The following is a 20,946-nucleotide window of genomic DNA, read 5'->3' on the forward strand; positions in this document are numbered from 1 at the left end:
TAGCTCCACTTTGGGCTTTTTAGTGGTTAGTTGGAGATAAGAGTCTCACAGACTTTTCTACTCAGACTGGCTTTGAACTATAATCCTCAGATCTTAGCCTCCCGAGTAGCTGGGCATGAGCCACCAGTGCCTGGTCAGTTTCTTCTTTTGTAAAATAGAGATGATAAGAATATGTATGATAAGGGGCTGGGAAGGTGGCTCAGTGGTAGAGCACATGCCTTGCATGCCAGAGGCCCTGGGTTCAATTCCTCAGCACCACATAAGCAAAAAGAAAAAAGCCGGAAGTGGCGCTGTGGCTCAAGTGGTAGAGCGCTAGCCTTGAGCTGAAGAGCTGAGGGACAGCGCCCAGGCCCAGAGTTCAGGCCCCATGACCGGACCAAAAAAAAAAAAGAATATGTATTATAGGTTATTGTGTAGATTAGATGAACTAGTTCTTGTCAAATACTTAGATCAGTGCCTGGAAGATAGAAAACTATAAGAGTTAATGTTCTAGACTATTGATGTGTTTTGCTTGCTTTGTTTTATTTTGAGACAGTCTTACTATGTTTCCTAGGCTAGTCTTGAAGTCCTGGGCTCAAACAATCCTCTTGCTTTAAAATAGCTGGAATTTTAAACATGCTCTATAGTGCCTGACTAAATGTTAACTTTTCTATTATTTATCAAAAACTGCACTAATCCCTGGAGATTGGCAAACAAGACAGGTTTTTTTTTTTTTTATTATAGGGTTTATATTCTAGAGGAGGAATAGAAACACCTAAGTAAATCAATCACAAAATATAAATTCAGTTTGGGATGATTACTTTGAAAACAAATGGAGCATTCTTGCTTAGTAGAAACATTTTTTTTTTCTGTTTAGGGAGATAAAAACTTTTTAGAAATAGAGAGTGGCTATTGTTGAATGTCATTTACGCCCCTGAATTGCTGCACTTTAATACAGTTTAACATAGAAGTCTTTAACTTCCATTTTCTGCTTGGGACCAGGAAATGTTTGTCTCTCTTCTGTTTCTCCCTTCTTTAATCCTATTATGCTAAAATAAATCCTTGCTGAAACTTTAAAAATTGTTAAAAATGTGAAAAACAAAGACAAAGAAACAGCTTCACATATCCAGTGCTTCCCCAAAGAAAGAGGGACCAGTTTAGATGGGGTTGACAAGGGACACATAGATTTATGATCTGGTAAATGTGGTGTGGGTTTGTAATACTGACATTTAAGAGGTGGAGCTACGGGACCGGGAAGGTAGCTCAGTGGTAGAGCGCTTGCCTTGCATGCATGAGGCCCTGGGTTCGATTCCTCAGCACCACATAAGCAAAAAGAAAAAGCTGGAAGTGGCTCTGTGGCTCAAGTGGTAGAGTGCTAGCCTTGAGCTGAAGAGCTGAGGGACAGCGCCCAGGCCCAGAGTTCAGGCCCCACGACGGACCTCCCCACCACCAAAAAAAAGAGGTGGAGCTAAGATTGAGATTTTGAGGCTAGCTTAGTCTAGAAGCAAGAGCCTGTGTGTCCCCCCCCCCCCCCCCCCCCCGCAATGGGGCTTAAACTCAGGGCCTGGGCCCTGTTCCTGAGTTCTTTTGCTCAAGGCTAGCACTCTAGCATTTGAGGTACAATTCCACTTCTGGTTTTCTGGTGGTTAATTGAAGATAAGCATCTCACAGACTTTCCTTCCCAGGGTGGATTTGAACTTTGATCCTCAAATCTCATCCTACTGAGTAGCTAGTATTACAAGCATGAATCACCAGTGTCTGGCTATAACCCTGTCTTTATAAACCAAGACCTATGGTTGCAGCTCACTTGCCTCAGCAGGTCTGAGACTCTGGGGTTGATCTCTGCACTGGCAAGTTGGGGGGGGGGTGTGGAAAATGTAGTACCAAGGGAAAGGGACAGGCTCACTGTCCATGCAGAGGGCGCATTAAGGACAGAGTCCCAGTGCAGGGATAAGGCTGGCATGGTTGAAGAACAGACTTAGGGTCAGTACATCATGCACACAGTGGCAGGGGTAGAGTCAGAAGTCAGTAGGAGACTGGTTGAGGTGGGAGCTGATGCTGCAAAGGTGGTCAGGGCTGTAAGCAGAAGCCTATTGCTTGATAAAGTGTTTGTGTCAGAAGTGGCGTTGTGGCTCAAGCGGTAGAGCGCTCGCCTTAAGCTGAAGAGCTGAGGGACAGTGCCCAAGCCCAGAGTTCAAGCCCCATGACTGACCAAAAAAAAAAAAGAGTTTGTGTGTTAATTTTGTGGGAAGCTATTGGAGTTTTTTATTTTTAATTTTGTGTGTGTGTGCACGTGCATGCATGTGCTTATACTGGGGCTTGAACTCAGGGCCTGGCCCTGTCCCTTAGTTTGTGTGTTGTTGTTGTTTTTTAGTATAACTTTATTGTTATTATTAGGATGTTGTACAGAGAAGTTACCATTTCATAAGTCAGATAATGATCATGATTCTTTTTTGGACATGTTACCCCTTCGCTTTCCCCCAGTTCCCTTAATGCAGTTCCCTTGAGTCAGCTCAAGCCTGGCTGGAATTTTGTTTTTTGTTTTATGTTTTTTTTGTATTTGTGTGCTGGTCCTGGGCTTGAACTCAAAGCCTGGGCACTGTCCCTTTGCTTTTGTGCTCAAGGCTAGCACTCCACCATCTGAGCCACACCTGACTTGCAACTTTTTAGTGGGTTAATTGGAGATGAGTCTCATGGACTTTCTTGCTCCTGCTGGCTTTGAACCTCGATTCTCAGATCTCAGCCTCCTGAGTAGCTAGGATTATAGGCATGAACCACCAGTGTCTGGCTTCCATTGGAGGTTTTAAAAAGGGCATCTAACTCAAAGTTGTACAAAGACCCTTGTGGCTTTCCTATGGAGTATAAACTCTAGGCGTGAACATAGAGAGTCATGGAGCAGCCTGGACATCGATCCTGGCTGGAGTTGGTTGTGCCCTGGACCTGGGTGGTAGCTTGTGGAAAGGGGAAAAGGACAAATGTGAATGACTGGCCTCAGAGATGCTGACTCACACTAATGCTGATTAAAAGGTTAACTGATGCCAGGTGATTCATTTTTATGGCGTGGTATCACTCCAGGACCAGTGGCTATTGCCTTGGCTGGCTGGGACATCCTCTCCCTGCAGGCTACCCAGATGGACGGCCGCAGCACGAGATGGTTGATTAGTGCCCCTGGAAGGCAAGCCAGGGAGCCAGACAGTGGCAGAGCCCCAGATGCAGGCAGTCTTCTGGGCTGGCCCTCGCCCAGGGCAGGCGAGCATCCCAGCCACATTGGTGCCCCTCTCCTCAGCCCCAGACAGGGCTGGTGTGGGTGCTGTCAGCGTTCCCTTCTCTGGCTGACCTTTCTCTTTTCTAATCCTGTGCATTCAGCCTCTCCTCTCTGATGGTGTCATCAGTCTGGCCCTTTGGCCTCTTATCTCATAGAACATTCTCGTTCTGCATTCATTCTGGAGGGGCACTTCTGTTCTCAGGCCAGTCCTGAGAACAGCAGCTTTCCAATACTGCTTGAAATTGTAGGCCCACTTCATAGGCTTGTTTTACTGGGTGTACATAATGGTAAGTGTTTTTCTCTCTCTTTTCTGAATCTTCACCATCACCCTGAGAGGAGGGGGGTATCTCTGTTTTATAGAAAAGGAGGTCACATACCCAAGGTCACAGATAAAAGCAGGTGCTGGAGCTGAGCTTTCAGTCTCTAAGTACCTAACTCTAAAGCTAATGCTAGTATTGGGGCTTGAACTCAGGTCTGGGCATTGTCTCTTAGTTTTTTCACTCAAAGCTAGCACTTCTATCCATTTGAGCCATAGTTCCAGTTCTATGGGGTTTTTGTTTTTGTTTTTGTTTTGTTTTGGTGGTTAATTGGAGATAAGAGTCTCACAGACTTTCCTGCCTGGGCTAGCTTTGGATTGCAATCCTTATACTTCAGCCTCGTGTATAGTTAGGATCACAGGCATGAGCCCTAGCGTCCAGCTAAGCCTGTGCTTTTGACCATTGAGATGCAGGGCTTTCAGTCCTGCTCTGCTGCCTGCAGGATCTATGAATGACTGAGTGAAGTCTATGGCTTGATCCTGGACACCAAGTAGTGTTTAGTGGTGGAAGTCAACACTTTGAACTCTTAATTATTTTTAGTGCTCGTGGAGCTTGAATTCAGGGCCTGGGTTCTGTTCCTGAGATTTTTTTGCTCAAGACTAGCATCTACCACTTTGAGCCACAGCTCTACTTCCAGTTTTCAGGTGGTTCATTGGAGATAAGGGTCTTACAGACTTTCCTGCCCAGGCTGGCTTCAAACTGCAATCCTTAGATCTCAGCCTCCTGAGCAACTAAGATTACAGGTGTGAGCCATCAGTGCCTGGCAACACTTCTAACTCTTATAAGGCTGCTAGCACCACTTCAGCCTCTGTACCTCTCCCTAGGTACAGCCTGTCCCTCCTGCCAGGCTGTCTGGCACTCCCCTGTACAATTTTCTTGAAGTGTCAGAATGCCAAGGTATCCTGTTCCCCGCACAGGCCCTTGATCTCACCTGGGCCTTTGCCTGCATGGTGACTCAAATCAAATGCTGTCCCTGCCATCTGTCTAAAGGCTTCTAACTGTATCTTTGCTCCCTATTCTAGAAACCTTTGGGAACTGACTCTTTGGGGCTCCTCTGAGAGGCTGAAGCATACACTGGCTGATCTAAATCCCATCCAGCCCTCTCCTAAGAGAACACCATCTTTAGTTGCAGCTTGCTCCAAGGGAAGTAGCACGTGCTTCCCTTAGGGTCTCCACAGTGCCTGGCTACCCAGTAGGCTCTCTCAGTCAGCTGACCTGGGCTGGACTGAACTGTAAGCACATGCTGCTGGGGCGGAAGCCAGGGCCAGCTTCGGGTTTCTTTCTGCAGCCTAAAGAGAGACCATGCTGTTATTCTTGGACTTGTCAAAAAAAAAAGGAAAGAAAAAAAGAAAGATTGCCTTATAAGGCTTAAAAATATATACTGTTATTTTTCCTTTTAATTCATAAATTAAAAAAATTAAACAGGTTTTATGTATCTCCTCTTATCCGGTCCTGAGCCTTCACCTCAGGATGGTGTCTGGGCACCGTCTCTCAGCTTTTCCACTCTGCTACTTGAGCCAAACCTCCACTTTTAGCTTTTTTTTGGTGGATAATTTGAGATAAGAGTCTCATGGACTTTACTGCCTGGGCTGGTTTTGCACCGTGATCCTCAGTTCTCTGCCTCCTGAGTAGCTAGGATTACAGGAGAGAGCCATTGGCGCTTGGCTTTGGCTTTGGCTTTGTGCTTTATATTTAGGAAAGATCTGGAAGGCCCCTTGCCATGCTGTGAAGATAGGTTAAAGGAAAAATGAAAGAGGCTTATGGGAATGCGATGGGATAGAAAACTTTGCCTTTTAATATTTAATCTTTTTAATGTAGAGATACAGACATAGAAGGTTATGTAGATGATCAGCCAACCAACTTTTTGTTTGTTTGTTTGTTTTTTAAAAATTGTTGTTTAGGGGCAAAAGTACCCATTCCCGATCCCAGCCTCAACAAAAATAATGTTAGAGCTAAACTGGGGGAACCAAGAAATAAGCAGAGCCCTCACGCCAAGTTTGCTATGTTCCCGGAAATCTACTGGATTTCTGCACATGAGAAATCAAACTAGACTTTGGTCTAGCTTCAGCCCCAGCCCCAGAGCTTTTCCCCCAGTTTAAATCTTCTTGGAAGTAGACAGGAAAGCAATCTTTTTTTTTTTTTTGTAGTCAAGGGGCTTGAACTCAGGGCTTGAGCACTGTCCCTGAGCTTTTTTGCTCAAGACTAGCACTCTACCATGTTGAGCCACAGCTCCGCTTCTGGTTTTTGAGTGGTTATTTGGAGATAAAGAGTCTTACAGGGACTTTTCTACCTGGGCTGGCTTCTAACCAGGATCCTCAGATCTCAGCTTCCCAAGTAGATAAGATTACAGGCGTGAGCCACTGGCACCTGGCTAAGAAAAGCAATCTTAAGTCAACATCCTAGTTCTTCCTTTCCCAGGTCTCTAGCAAAGCCTGCCATTAGTCAAGAGACACAGATAATAGGACCAGGACACCTTCTGAGATAATTCAGTTCACTCCTCTTCTTTCATAGGAAGACTTGGAGAGCAAGAGACCAAGCTTGTCCACCAGCCCCCCTGACTCCCCAGATTTTTAGTCTAAGTCTATTTTCTCTCCCTCAAACTTGGCTCTCTCCACAAACCCCAACAATATAGCTGCAAAGAAGGATGCGCTTAGGCTCAGGCCAAGTACCAAGGGTGTTGAGTAGATGATGATTCATCCTCTCAGACAGCAAAAGAAATGGGGATAGAAAAAGCATGAGAATGTTTGAGTGAAGTAGCATGGGACATGGAAATGTGTACAGACTGTATTTTAATGATTACACAGGCCCAGATGCTCCTCAATTTACAATAGTCTGACTTACAATTTTTTGACTTCATGATGGTGTGAAAGCATACCCCTACAACCATTCTGTCTTTCCCTGTCAGTACTTTATTCAATAATTTTTATGTGCTAGTCAAGGTTTATTAAATAGGCTTGATGTTGAATGATTTTCCCCAACCGTAGGGTGATGTCAGTGTCCTGGGTGTGTTAAAGATCAGTGAGGCTCAACTAAGCTGTTTGATACATTAGGATATGAAATGCATTTGTATGGGTGTGGGTGTGTGTACGTTCATGCATGCCCTAGTCTGGGGGCTTGAAATCTGGGCCTTGGGTCCCTAAGGTTTTTTTGCTCAAGGCTAACACTCTACACTTGAGCCAAAGCTCCACTTCTGGCTTTTTAGAGATAAAGAATCTCACAGACTTTCCTATCCAAGCTGGCTTTGAACTGTGATCCTCAGATCTCAGCTTACTGAGTAGCTGGGATTACAGGTGTATGTCACCCAGCTGAAATACATTTTTGACTTAGAATATTTTCAGTATATGTGGGTTTGCCAGTATGTAAACTCATGAAAAATCAAGCAGCATCTATACAGAAAAATTTATCAAAGTAATAGCTGTAGTTACTTCTAAGCAGTGGAAATAGGTTGTTGTTTTTCTCTTCTATTTAACTGTAGCTCTTGATTTGTTACCTATTACACTTGGAGATTCTTTGAATGATTTATGAATGTATTTATTTGTTCACTTATTTAAAGACACAGTCTCACTCTGTTATACAAGACCAGCTGGTCTCAAGCTCGTAGGTTCAAGAAGTCTCCTGCCTCAGTCTCCCAAGCAGTTGGGACTACAAGAAAATACCACTGTGCTCAGCAATTTAAATGAGGGCTTTGAAAACTAGAGGTTAAAAAATAAATTTTTCTTTATTTATTTTGTTTTTTTAGTCCGGTGTTGGCGCCTGAACTCTGGGCCTGGGCGCTGTCCCTCAGCTCTTCAGCTCAAGGCTAGCGCTCTACCACTTGAGCCACAGTGCCACTTCCGGCTTTTTTCTTTTTGCTTATGTGGTGCTGGGGAATCGAACCCAGGGCCTCATGCATGCAAGGCAAGCACTCTACCACTGAGCCACCTTCCCAGCCCTAAAAAATAAATTTTTAATCAGGTGCTGGTGGCTCATGCTTGTAATCCTAGCTATTCAGGAGGCTGAGATCTGAGGATTGTGGTTCAAAGCCAGCCTGGGGAGGAAAGTCTGTAAGATTTTTATCTCCAATTAACAAAACAACAACAAAAAACAAATAGAGCTGTGGCTCAAGTGGTAGAGCACCAGCCTTGAGAAAAAGAAAAAAACAAAACAAAAAAAGCTCAGGGACCCTGCCCAGGCCCTGAGTTCAAGCCCCAAGACCAGCACAAAATAAATAAATAAATGATAAATAAATATATAAATTTTTCTGATGTACACACACACACACACACACATAGATGTTGAGGCTTTTATTTTGCCATTCTTCTCTCTCTGCAATGGGCTCATTCTAACAGAGTACCTGGACAGTGAGTGTCATCCTGGATTCTCTCTGGAATGACCTCATTTAATATTCCAAGGGGAAAATCCTAAGAAGAGCCTGTCCCCTAAGTTCTTCACTTTGTGGCTGAGTCCCAGAGAGGTCAGGTGATTGGTATATTTGTGTCAGACTTGATCTCCAGCCCCATTCCTGAGTTTTATGTAGGCTTATTCTCCAGCACCTATGTGAAGCCTCACTGGAGGTGTAGATGTGGGAATTATTGCAGGCTGGGCATAATGAAGCTTGCCAAGATTCAGGACCCTATGGGCCTGAAACCCAGAGCTGTCTTGGTTGAGGTCAGCACGTCCAGTGTTTATTGAAGGGCTACCATGGTTCAGGTATGGGTGGGAGACAGCCTGGCTAGGGTCTTGCCTGGAGCTGGTCACTGCTTCCTATGCTCCTGGCAGAATGGGGCTGCCTGGAAAGAACCCTGTCACCCCTAGAAAGGACCCAGGGTCAAGAGATTGGGATCACTGATGAACTATGACACACAGTATGGTGGGGGTTTGGGGGCAGGGAGAAGGGCCTGTGACCTCTACTACCACTATTAACCCCTCACTTTTCATGTCCTCCCTCCCCATTTGCTCTGTCCTTTCCTCCTTCTCTCCTGCCTTCCTTCTCTCTGGCTCTTTGTCCATTTGTCACCATCTGTCTCTCTCCATGTGTGGTTCCTGTTCCCTCACTCTGTCACACTATTGCTGTCCCTCTCCGTGCCAATGCAGGCGTGCTGGTCACCATGACAACAGAGGCAGGTCCCGATTCTGAGGTGAAGAAAGCTCAGGAGGAGGCCCCACAGCAGCCTGAGGCCGTGGCTGCAGCTGCTGTGACCACCCCGGTCACCCCCGCAGGCCACGGCCACCCAGAGGCCAACTCCAATGAGAAGCAACCATTCCAGCCGGACACTCGGCCTGCTGAACAGGTGTGTACCTGAGGGCCCAGGGCATCCGTCTTCCCACCCAGCCAGTCCTCTGGGTTCAGGGCTTTGGACTCCAGTATTTTCTCAGCAGGAAAGAAAGAGGGAAAGTAAGACTTATTCCTGACTCATTGCATACTGAGCTGTATGCTGGGGGCTTTGTGGTCATTTTTATATTTAATTCTCTTAAACCTTAGAGGGAAGCTGCTAATTTCCTCATTTTACACTTGGAGAAACTGTGGCTCAGTGGGATGAAGCCAGTTAGTTACCCAGAGTCACACTGCCCTAAAGTGACAGAAGTGAAAGTCAGATCTAGAAGTGATTTCAAAAATAGTTCTTTTACCTTTGTTTTCCTACCTATGAGCCTTTCCATTTGAGCTTGACAAGTTCAGTGTGACTCTGGAGCAAAACTTATCCCAGTACAACTACCAGGGATTAGAGGAATCATCTAGTTCTCAAATTCACATCTCCCTTCCTTCCTTCACCATAGGCCCAGGGAGAGTGTAGGATTGATCACAGGAAGAGGCCAGGCTCTGGTCCTGCCTCCAGTAGACCTTTAACAGCTCCCAGTGATAGGCAAGTCCAGATGGTTGCCTGGATGGTTTGTGCATTGTTCTAGAGAGATAGGACAGCTCTGGCCACAGGTTCAGTTCTGTGAGATGCTCTTGACTTACAAGGCAGTGGCCCTTGTTTTGAGATCCATCTTGGACGTCGCTTCCTCCTGATTACTTCCTGCTTGTGTGAAAGACTGTGATTTCAAACCTACTGACCAAACCCTTCCTTGGTTGGACCCACAGAGCCTAGACATGGAGGACAAAGACTTCTGTGAGGCTGATGGCCTGTCAGAGAGGACCACGCCCAGCAAGGCCCAGAAATCACCCCAGAAGATTGCCAAGAAGTTCAAGAGTGCCATCTGCCGAGTCACTCTGCTTGATGCCTCTGAGTATGAGTGTGAGGTGGAGGTAGGGGAGCACTAAGTGCCATATGCCCTATCCCTGGCCAGCCAGCCTCAGAGCAACCGAGGCTCCTGTGTGTCCTCAACCTGAGCCAGACCAGAGGGGTCCTGGACCGGCTACAGTGTCCAGAGAGATGACCTGGCCCAGTCTTCCTTTGTACAGATGGTAGCAACAAGGCCAGAAAGGTCAATTGTGGTTGAACATAATATTAGACTCAGTGCAGGGCAGGCATCAGGAAAGGATCCTCAGGGCAGTTCTATCACTGTCTGACCCCTAGATTTGAACCCTGCAGGCCCAGAAACAGCTCTTCTGTCTCAGCCACCAGCGTTATCAATGAAACTAGAATCTTTTTATTTTTACTTTCATTTTTAATTTAATTTTATTTTTTTTTGGTACCAGTCTTGGGTATTGAACTCAGGTCCTGGGCACTGTCCTTGAGTTTCTTTTGCTCAAGGCTAGCACTCTACCACTTAAGCCACAGTGCCACTTCCGGTTTTTTCTGTTTATGTGGTACTGAGGAATTGAACCCAGGGCTTCATGTATGCTAAGCAAGCACTCTGCCACTAAACCACATTCCCAGCCTCATCCCTTAGCTTTTTTGATTAAGGCTAGTGCTCTACCAGTTGAGCTGTAGCTCTACGTCTGGCATTTTGATGAAGATGAGACTCTCATAGACTTTCCTGCCAGGACTGGCTTTAAACCTGGATCTCCAGATTCCTGAGTAGCTAGAATTATAAGCATGAGCCACTGGCACCCGGCTTTAATATTTATTTATTTATGGGGTTTGGGTACTGTCCCTGAGCTCTTCAGCTCAAGGCAAGCATTCTACCACTTGAGCCACAGCATCACTTCACGTTTTTTTTTGTTAGTTTGTTTTTTTCTGGTGGTTAATTGGAGATAAGAGTCTCTCAGACTTTTCCTGCCTGGGCTGGCTTTGAACCATGATCCTCAGATCTCAGCCTCCTGAGTAGCTAATTACAGGCGTGAGCCACCAGCGCCCAGCTTTTTTTTTGTTTTTTTCTTGTTTCTTTTGTATGATAGGTAGTGAGAGGGGTCCTTTCATCCTTGTGAACAGCCCTGTCCAAGGTCCTGCCTCTAGTCTCCAGAACAAAACTTATCTTCTCAGGATTCTGTGTCAAGTAGGTCCATACAGTAGGTCCACACAGGCCTAGGTGGTCCAAGGGAAGGATGAGTTTCATCTGTGTAGAAGTGCCTGCAGCATGGCCCTGCCTCTTGGCAGTGGCATTTAATGTCTCCTGTCTTAAATAAGCTCAGATCCGCCCTCACAGGGGACTCTTCATTCATACCTTCCCACCCCCATCTAACCCTTCCTCCCTTAGGAGTTCTGCTTTGGTCCAGTATCATACCAGGCCCTTCTCCACAAGCACAAAAGAGTTCAGTGGCCCCACTACCAAGACAGCCAGGAGTACTTTGGAGTACTTTTCCTTCTCCCCATGCCCTGTTTTTTGTTTGTTTTTTTTTTTTTTTTGGTTGGTAGTAGATCCTGAACTCTGGGCCTGGGCACTGTCCCTCAGCTCTTCAGCTCAAGGCTAGCACTGTGCCATTTTGAGCCACAGCACCACTTCTGGTTTTTGAGTGGTTAATTGGAGATAAGAGTCTTACAAGGACTTTTCTGCCCAGACTGACTTTGGATCTTAATACTTAGATCTCAGCTTCCTGAGTAGCTAAGATTATAGGCATAAGCTACCTGCATCCATCTACTTCCAGCTTTTTGATGATTACTTAGAGATAAGTGTCTCATGGACTTTCTTGACCCAGCTTGCTTGAACTGTGATCCTCAGATCTCAGCTTCCTGAGCAGCTAGGATTACAAGGAGCCACTGGTGCCCAGCTAGTTTGGTTTTTAGGTGTATTTCTGTAGAAGGGTTTTAGGGTGGGTACCTTACCTGTGCTTGAACAAAGTAAAGGGTTACTTTCTTCTTCTTGCTTGCCTGTGTGTGTGTCCCAAGATGTTGCTTTAGTCTGACCTAGAAGTCCGTAGGGGCTTTGGTCCAGGCCAGATGTGCTTCCTCACGCAGACTCCTCCAGTCTCAGGAATTCCTTGCCAGGCCTGGTCCTGATCCCTGGTCCCCAGGGACCAGCCCGACCCTGGAGAGCCCTCATTCTTTCCCTCAAGTCCCCTACCTTTTCAAGTGGTGACTGCCTCCCATTCCCTTAGCTTAGTTATGCTCAGTCCTTGGGCTGGGCTGGACCTTGTTTCATGAGAGCACTGGGGAGAAGGTAACTCTGACCATGCTGCTTCGGGTGGAGGCTGATTCAGACCCATGGCTCTTTCTACCACCTCACCTGCTACCCACATCAGGACCAGCCAGGAAAGGACAATAACAGTCTATGGTTCAAATCCCACCCCGTCCCCTGCTGCCCTGCCCACATCCCTCATTTCTCAAGGGGCTCTTCTTCTCCTCCTACCCCCAAAGCTTAGAATTTTGGTGTGTTGCTCCCACTGATGGCTGTAAAGAAGGAGAAATCAGTCACTCCCCACTATACCCCAACTGGCCCTAAGCAAGGTCATTGTCTAGAGAGACACCCAGTAGACTCTGAGGAGGCCTAGGTGAGCTGGATGTTTTCACCTCAGAACTTCTTTTTTTTTATTGTCAAGGTGATGTACAGAGGAATTACAGTTATATAAGTAAGGTAACAAGTACATTTCTTGTCAAACTTGTTACCTCTTCCCTCATTTTTCTCCTATTCTCCCTCCCAACCCTTCCCTCAGAACTTAACAGTCAGAGGGCCAGGCACCAGTGGCTCATGCCTGTAATTTCACTATGCAGGAGGCTGAGATCTGAGGATCACAGTTCAAAGCCAGTCTGGGCAGGAAAGTCCATGAAACTCTTACCTCCAATTAGCCACCAGAAAACCGAAGTGGCACTGTGGTTCAAAGTGGTAGAACAAAGCCAGGTGCTGGTGGCTCACGCCTGTAATCCTAGCTATTCAGGAAACTGAGATCAGAGGATCGAGATTCAAAGCCAGCAGGAAAGTCTGTGAGACTCTTATCTCCAATAAACCACTCAGAAAACCAGACGTGGTGCTATGGCTCAAGTGGTAGAGCCCTCACTTTGAGCTGACAAGCTGAGGGACAGTGCCCAGGCCCAGAGTTCACACCCCATGACCAACCCAAAAAAAAAAAAAATTTGTACAGCACTTGAACAAAAGAGCTCAGGGACAGCCCCCAGACTCTGAGTTCAAGCCCCATGACTGAACCCCCACCCTAAAAAAAGACTCAGAGAGGAAAGCCAGGTTACAGGAGTCTAGACACAGGGGGCTCTTGGGGGCTCTCCAGTCATCCGAATGAAGCCCAGGGGAGCTCTTGGCCCCAGTCTAAAGTACACGAAGCCCTACAGCAGCTCTGCTCTCCCTTCAGAAGCACGGCCGCGGCCAGGTACTGTTTGACCTGGTCTGTGAACACCTCAACCTCCTGGAGAAGGACTACTTCGGCCTGACCTTCTGCGATGCTGACAGTCAGAAGGTACCTGGCTGGGTGAGGCCTGCTGCAGCAGGCTGGGGAGTGGGTGGAGAGGGGGAAGCCTTTCCTCTTAGGCCTCCCTGCCCTGGCCACACCCCCTGGCTTCCATCATTTCCCAGGTACCTTCTACTTGTCCACCCTCAAGGACCAGCAACTTCTGTTCACCCTCAGTTCTCTGTCTCCACTTCTTGCCCCTGGTCCCTAGATGGTATCTAGAGAGCTCCATTGTGACTATATGGGTTGCTTGCAAGAACTGAGGGTCCCCTGGGGGATGTGGGGCTATAATACCCAGTCACTATGGCAATGCCAACCCTGGGTGCTGGGTTTCCCAACCCCCACCTCCCAGTCCCAAGGGAAAGGGTCCCAGGGGTGTTTCCCAATAGGTGCTGTCAATTGGCCATTACAGGATCCTACTCTCCAAGCCCCATTGGGCCTCTCCTCCATATAACTCTGTTCTGTTTCAGAACTGGCTGGATCCCTCCAAGGAAATCAAGAAGCAGACCCGGAGTGAGTGGCAGCTGTGTGGAGGGGGGGGGTTAAAGATGGGACTATCATACAGTGAGCTCCTTGGTTCTACATGGCAGGTTTTGGGGAAGGCAGGGTGGACATGGTTTTATAGATGATGGGTCTGGGGTCCAGAGAATGGATCATGCAGAGTTACAAGCAAGTTGGCAGAGTTAGGGTAGTCACCAATGACCAGAAGCCCAGAGAGAGGCAGGTACTTACCCAAGCTCACAGAGCCAAATATTGCCTGAACCACTCTTGAGTCCTGGCCTTTCATCCGGTGCTCTTTTCAAGGCCTGAGGAGAAGGCAGATGAGCAGGCTGACAACCTGTCTTTTTTTTTTTTTTTGGCACATTGAGACAAGGCCTGTTGGGAGGGGTGGGGCAGCTTTCAAATGGCAGAAGGGGGAGTTCTGTGGTCCCAGCAAGGTACCCTGCAGGAAGTGGAGACCTGGAGCCTGGAGGCAGAGAGGCCTCTACTCAAGGCCCCTCCTCCTGACTATGCTTGGTCTCTCCAGGGTTGGACTCCCTGGTCCCCTGGCTGGAAAGCTGTAGCTGAGCCAGTTGCCATGACAGCAAGCAGCTGGGCCCAGGGATGCCAGCCTGACTCTGCGGGAGGGGCCTTGAGGAGATCTTCCTGTAGGTTTCTGTCAGTTGGAGACAAAGAGGCAGAGCATGCAGCAGAGCATGCTCCTCTGAGGCTGACAGCATCCTAGGCCCGAGCTTCCGGCTGTCCTCTGGTAGCTCCAGCCTGCCTGAGAGGGCTGTCTCCTATGGGAAGAAAACCCATATGGGCAGCCAAATGTGCAGTCTTTAGTAAAGATCAGGAGCCTGGAAAAGAGAGGCAACCAGGCCAAATCCTTAGGCCTCAGCGTGGTTCCCCAGAATGTGTGTGCGGCCCCTTGCCAGCCCAGCTTGGCATGTGGATGTTGCCACTGGTGGTACCTCAAGCCAAAGATGCAGTCTTGGTCCTTAGCAAGTACTTCCCCTAATAGAAGCCAAGGCTCTGCCCCACTCCAGAAACTTCTAGCTATTCATCCTCATCCTTCCCCATGGGATCCCAGGGATACAATTTTGCCTCCCTCCAGTCCTTTATGATGACCCCTCAGCTTCTGGAAGTAGCTCCCCAAACTCCTATCCCATAGGAGTGTCATCTCTCAAGCCTCAGTGACCATCACCTTGGGTACCTGGGGAAGGTCCTATAGAGCCTACTGCCTCTCCTTAGCAAGTGGACTAGCCATTCCTATCTTGTGAGATGAGGGTGACAGTTAAATTGACAAATGCATGGACAGCACTCAGCCAAGAACAGGTGCTCAGTGGCTGTTTCATTTGAGCTTTTCTATAGCATATGGACAGACACTAGGGCCAGACCATCTGGATTTGAGTCCTGGTCTATCACTCCCTCTTGTGTTAGATAACTGATCTGTGCCTCAGTTTCTTCACCTATAAAGTGGGATCATGATAGTATTTAGCTTTAGAATTGTGAGAAGAAATGAGTTGTCATGTGTATGATACCAATGACAATGTCTGCACCTATAATTAATATATACCAGCCTATCTGGATGTATTACCTCTGGATGTTACAATTTTTTTGTCAGTAGTAGGGCTTGAACTCAGGGCCTGGGTTCTATCCTTGAGATCTTTTGCTCAAGGCTAGCACTCTACTAGTTTGAGCCACAGCTCCACTTATGGTTTTATGGTGGTTAATTGGAGGTAAGAGTCTCACAGACCTTCTTGCCCTGGCTGGCTTTGGACTGTGATCCTAATATCTCAGCATCCTGTGTAGGTAGGATTACAGGCTTGAGCCACTAGTGCCCAACGCTCTGGCTATTACTTACTATTACTGTTATTTTTCTTGAGAGAGTGTGTGTTCATATCACCTTGAGATTGCTTTTCTCCAAGAATCCTTATGGTCTGGAGCCTGGGCTCTGAGGTCAGATGATAGATTTTGGACCCCTATTCTCTGCCACCAATTAGACGAGTGACTGAGGAAAGTGACTTAGTCTCAGAGTCTTCCCCTATAAAAGGGAAACTCAGCTGGGAAGGTGGCTCATGCTTGCCTTGCATGCATAAGGCCCGGGGTTCGATTCCTCAGCACCACATAAACAGAAAAAGCTGGAAGTGGCGCTGTGGCTCAAGTGGTAGAGCACTAACCTTGAGCTGAAGAGCTGAGGGACAGCACCCAGGCCCAGAGTTCAGGCCCCATGACCAACAAAAAAAAGGGGGGGGGGACGCAGGCTGGGGATATAGCTCAGGGGCAGAACTCTTATACAAGGCTTTAAGTTGCACCTCAGCTTTGCAAAATAGCAATAATAGTAATAATAATAATAACAATTATACCTCAGGGTAATTATGGAGATTAACTTACTACCTGTGCATGAACCTAGCTCACTTCTTGCCGGGCTAGGTGTCCGCATCTGCAAAATAGGGCTAATCACAGGACTTTGTGGGGTTGTTTTGAAGCTTGGTAAAGTGAAGTTTGCAAAGCAGGGTGTATGTGGTGTGAGTACCTGGCACACAGCACTGAGTTTTCTTTCTACTTCCTTCTCATTGCTCACAAGTCTCTTAACCCGAGTCTTGGTTTTCTCATTGCTCAACCGAGAATCATGTTTCAGGCTTCCTGGTTCCATTGCCATGAGATTAGAGATAGAAAACTGAAAACTTATGATTGGCTGGCATATCCAGGCTGTCCATTGAGATGATAGGGCCTCTCTAATCTCTCCTCCTCTTCTCCTCTCAGGCAGCCCCTGGAATTTTGCCTTCACAGTCAAGTTCTACCCCCCTGACCCTGCTCAGCTGACAGAAGATATCACTAGGTGAGGACTGTGGATGGAGGGCCAGGCATATAGCCCTGTGGGACTATGAATAAGGGTTCCTAGACTGAGAGGCACAGACTAAGCATGGCTAGGAAGTAGTGAAACAGACAGATGAGGCTGGTCCTTGTGGTTTCTGCTTATAATTCCATTACACAGAAAGTTGAGGCAGGAGGATTAGGAGACCAAAGACAACTTAAACTACATAGTGGATTTGAAAAGTCAGCCTGGAAGACCCTATTAGAAAAAAAAATCCATTTGGAAGTGGCACTATGGCTCAAGTGGTAGTGTGCTTGTCCTGAGCTGAAGAGCTGAGGGACAGCACCCAGGCCCAGAGTTCAAGCCCTATGACCAACCCCTCCCCCATCCCCCCAAAAAATCTAAGGACAGAAATACAGATGTGAGTTGCACCTGACCCTTAACTTCAGAAGAGGAGAAGGTGATCCAGGGGCCTGTTGGACCTATTATGCACTTAAGAGGACAGTTGTTGTGGGAAAAGTTGCTCTTCAGCACTGGGCAATCATTGGCCCCTGGGAACTGGGCCCCTGATTGTTGGAATAAAGCTAGAGATCTGAGAGTGGAAACCACACATTTTATGTATTGACAAACTCAGGCACACAGTGTATGAACCTCGTGTGGGCCATCTCTGGGACAAATACAGCCCACGTGAGGCCTGATAGGAGGGAGTAAAATGCCAGAGCTGCTTTATATGTAGGATTGGGCCCAGCGTGTGCTCTGTACGAGCACATGGAGATCAGATCAGGCAGAGGCTGCCTGGGCTACTGGGGTGAACACAGCCGATGTGTGCAGTTCTGCGCCATAGATCAGGTGGCCTGAGATTGAAAGGGGGTGCAAAGCATTCTTCCAATGGTAACCTCATGCTCTCATCATGTGCCTGCAAACTAATGCAGGGAGAGGCCCTTCTCTGTCTCTAAGCCTGGTCCAGAGAGATGAGATCACTGCAGGATAGATTGGGGCTGTGTCATCCAAGTGATGGGTCCTAAACCCCACAATAAATTCTCAGTGTGAGGGGCTGTTAAGCCACCTTCTCTCTCCCATTTGGTCCCTTCTTAATGCCTGCTCCCTGTTTACAAGCAGTAGTCCAATGTTAAGACACCAACTCTGGCCTTGGGGAATAAAACAGATGTTCTAGCGAGGCCTTGGTGGCCTCAGGAGGCTGAAATCTGAGGATTGAGGTTTGAAGCCAGCCTGAGCAGGAAAGTCCATGAGATTCTTATTTCCAATTAAACACCAAAAACAAAACAACAATAACAACAGAAAAACAACCTGGAAGTAGAACTGTGGCTTAAGTGATAGAGCACCAGCCTGGAGTGAAAAGGCCCAAAGTTTAACCCCAGGACTGCCACCGGGATTAAAAAAAAAAAAAGACATGTCCTGAAATAGGTAAGCTTCCAGTCTTGGCCTCATTTACCTCTTCTTGAGCCCTGAGGTCACCTTGAAACCAAAACGGCTACAGGCAGATCTAAACTCCAGAGCTAGAATCCAGTACCCCACTCCCTTCACCCTTCCAGTCTTGCCCTGGACCCTCTCCTCTCAGTGCAGGACTCTAGGCATTGGGCTTCGAGAGACACCAGGGGGAAAGTTAGCCCTGTCCAGCCCAGATGGCCACAGGAGGTAGAGTGGTAGGAGCAGCTGATTAAGTCAAAAATAGTGAGGCCTAAAATAAGCCGGTCAAAATGACAAATTGATTGCAATGAAAGATTGGTCAGAGTGTCTGGCAGTAATTCCTGAATTTTTTAGCTTTTGAACAAAATGTCACAAGCCCATGCTCAGTGTCTGGACCATCCTGCAGGCCCCTGCTCAGTGTCGGGACCATCTGAGCCCTGCTGGTTCTGAGCCTGTGCTATGGCTGTGAGCACACACTTGGACTGAATTTTTTTTTTTTTTTTTTTTGTCCATTGTGGGGCTTGAAACTCAAGGCCTGGGCACTGTCCATGAGGTCTTTTTGATCAAGGCTAGTGCTTTACCACTTAGAGCCACAAGCACTACTTCTTGTTTTCTGGTAAATCATTGGAGATAAGAGTCTCACGGACTTTTTCCTGCCTGGGCTGGTTTTGAACCTTGATCCTCAGATCTCAGCCTCCTGAGTAGCTAGGATTAGGGCATGAGCCACCAGCGCCCGACCTATATGTGCCTTTTACCCAGGCTTCAGTTTTGACTCAAATAATGTCATGGAATTCTAAAATTTACACTAAGTAAAAGCCCCTTTAAAGGAAGAGAAATAGACGATTGGAAAAAAATTACAACACATAGCAAAAAGGGCAGGGGAGACGTCACTGGTTGAAAATGAACTGAAACACAGTGTCTGTATTTTCAATACACAATAACTGATAAAGCAATAACAAAATGGTTTTAAATGGTTCTAAAAATTGTCAAGTCATCCAACTGTGCATATAACTTATAAAAAAAGGAAAAGAAAAGTGAGCCACGCGCCGGTGGCTCACACCTATAATCCTAGCTACTCAGGAGGCTGAGATCTGAGGATCACAGTTCAAAGCCAGCCCTGGCAGAAAACTCAGTGAGACTCTTATCTCCAATAAAGCACTAGAAAATCAGAAGTGGCGCTGTGGCTCAAGCGGTAGAGTGTTTGCCTTGAGCTGAAGAGTGCAAGGACAGTACCCAAGCCCAGAGTTCAAGCCCCATGACCAACCAAAAAAAATAAATAAAACAAAAACAAATAAACCATGGCCTGGTGGTTGGAAATGTTTCTTGAAGCCAATTTGTTTTTCAGACAATTTACTTAGAGCTGGAGGCAAAATAAAAAGTTTGGAGAAGAAAGTCCATCTGGGCTAGGAGAGGCAGTCCAGAAATGAAAATGAATGAGGCAGAGTCACATGTGCCAGGAAAAAACAGCCCTAAGGCTTGTGGAGGGAGGGCGGGGGTGCTGAGTGAGGTGGGGGAGAGAGTAGGGGGAAGTCGGGGAATCTGAAGGTATCAGTCGGTTCATACATCTCCAGGCCTAGGCCCGAGCCCACGCCCTCTCTCCCCTCTCCAGGTACTACCTGTGCCTGCAGCTGCGGGCAGACATCATCACAGGCCGGCTGCCCTGCTCCTTTGTCACACATGCTCTGCTGGGCTCCTATGCTGTGCAGGCTGAGCTGGGTGACTATGATGCAGAGGAACATGTGGGCAACTATGTCAGTGAGCTCCGCTTCGCCCCTAACCAGACCCGGGAGCTAGAGGAGAGGATCATGGAGCTGCACAAGACATACAGGTGAGTGGGTCTGCTGACTAGTTGGTTGGAGCTCTTCCTTGCAGGATCTGAAGGTCCTAGGCCCTGATGTTGTACTGTCTGTGAGCTACCTGGCTCTACTCCAAACCCAAGATGGCTGAGAACAGTTGCCATCAGATAGGAATAACAGACTAGCTGTGTGACCATAAGTGATCTCTTGGGACCTCAGGGTTTTTTGTTTCATTTTTTTGTGCTAGAACTAGTGCTTGAACTCAGGCCCTAGGTGTTATCTCTTCGCTTTTTTGCTCAAGGCCAGTGCTCTGCCACTTGAGCCACAGCTCCACTTCAGGCTTTGGAGAAAGGAATCTCATAGACTATCCTGCTCAGGTTGGCTTCAGACCTAGATTTGCAGATCTCAGCCTCCTATGTAGCTGGGATTACAGGTATGAGCCACTGGTGTCTAGCTGAGACCTTTTAAATTTCTTAAGTTTCTATATGGGTATTATAATTCTCTGCCCTTGACCTATGAGGATTTTTCTTTATCTGCCACGTGGAGGTGATAACTAATTGTGTGCCTCCGTGTGAATGAGCTAATGTCTAGATCTTGGCATAAAGTTCAAATGCTTGGGTTCACCATCTGGTTCTGTTGCTTTCTAACCAGGAGGGCTTGGCAGGTCACTTCATTTTCCCATGCTTTGGTCTGTTCAAACCCACCCTGCAGGGTTGTTGGGAGGCCATGTGGCACTACTAAAGACACACTGCATGTTGGCCATGACTGTGGCTATCTGTGAACAGTCAAGTGTGTTCCTTCTTTCAGGAGTGAGAAGGTTAGTAACCAGATGTGTGAGCACAGGCTATTTAACCTCTGGAATTCCCACTTCTTTTACCTGCTAATGCATAGCCTTAGATGATCATTGTTTCTCAACTGTCGGTATCCAGTGCAGTATAATTCCCACCTGGATCCCAGGCATTATGGACCCCAATCTCCCTTCAGTTGCTATGTCAACCCAGATGCTCCCCTTTCTGCCATTTCCAAATGTTTGTCCTGCAGGGTTACTAACCCCACCCACCCAGGGAGGAATCCATAGGGGCCTTTTAAGCTGGTCATGCTTTGGGCTCCAAGTTCAAGGTTATTTTGGAAACCTCTTGGGACAAATGATGTGAAAGTGGATC

The 20,946-nt window shown here is 47.2% G+C and overlaps 1 protein-coding gene across 8 annotated transcripts in view; it reads left to right on the forward strand.

The window, feature by feature from the left end:
• The window catches only part of Epb41l1 (erythrocyte membrane protein band 4.1 like 1), a 71,066-nt gene that overhangs the window by 12,311 nt on the left and 37,809 nt on the right, over nucleotides 1-20,946 (forward strand). For 7 of the 8 annotated variants that reach the window (XM_042694340.1, XM_042694341.1, XM_042694346.1 and 4 more), the window contains exons 1-6: nucleotides 8,635-8,831; nucleotides 9,623-9,787; nucleotides 13,163-13,267; nucleotides 13,729-13,771; nucleotides 16,508-16,583; nucleotides 19,597-19,815. In XM_042694340.1, the coding sequence (XP_042550274.1) occupies nucleotides 8,649-8,831; nucleotides 9,623-9,787; nucleotides 13,163-13,267; nucleotides 13,729-13,771; nucleotides 16,508-16,583; nucleotides 19,597-19,815 (791 nt within the window). In that variant the 5' untranslated portion in view covers nucleotides 8,635-8,648. Of the gene's footprint in view, nucleotides 1-8,634; nucleotides 8,832-9,622; nucleotides 9,788-13,162; nucleotides 13,268-13,728; nucleotides 13,772-16,507; nucleotides 16,584-19,596; nucleotides 19,816-20,946 lie in introns of those variants that run through there. The other variant, XM_042694345.1, reaches the window with a different exon arrangement.

This window comes from Dipodomys spectabilis, unplaced genomic scaffold, assembly GCF_019054845.1.
Source record: "Dipodomys spectabilis isolate Male_0828 unplaced genomic scaffold, ASM1905484v1 ptg000175l, whole genome shotgun sequence".
Taxonomy (NCBI): Eukaryota; Metazoa; Chordata; class Mammalia; order Rodentia; family Heteromyidae; genus Dipodomys; species Dipodomys spectabilis.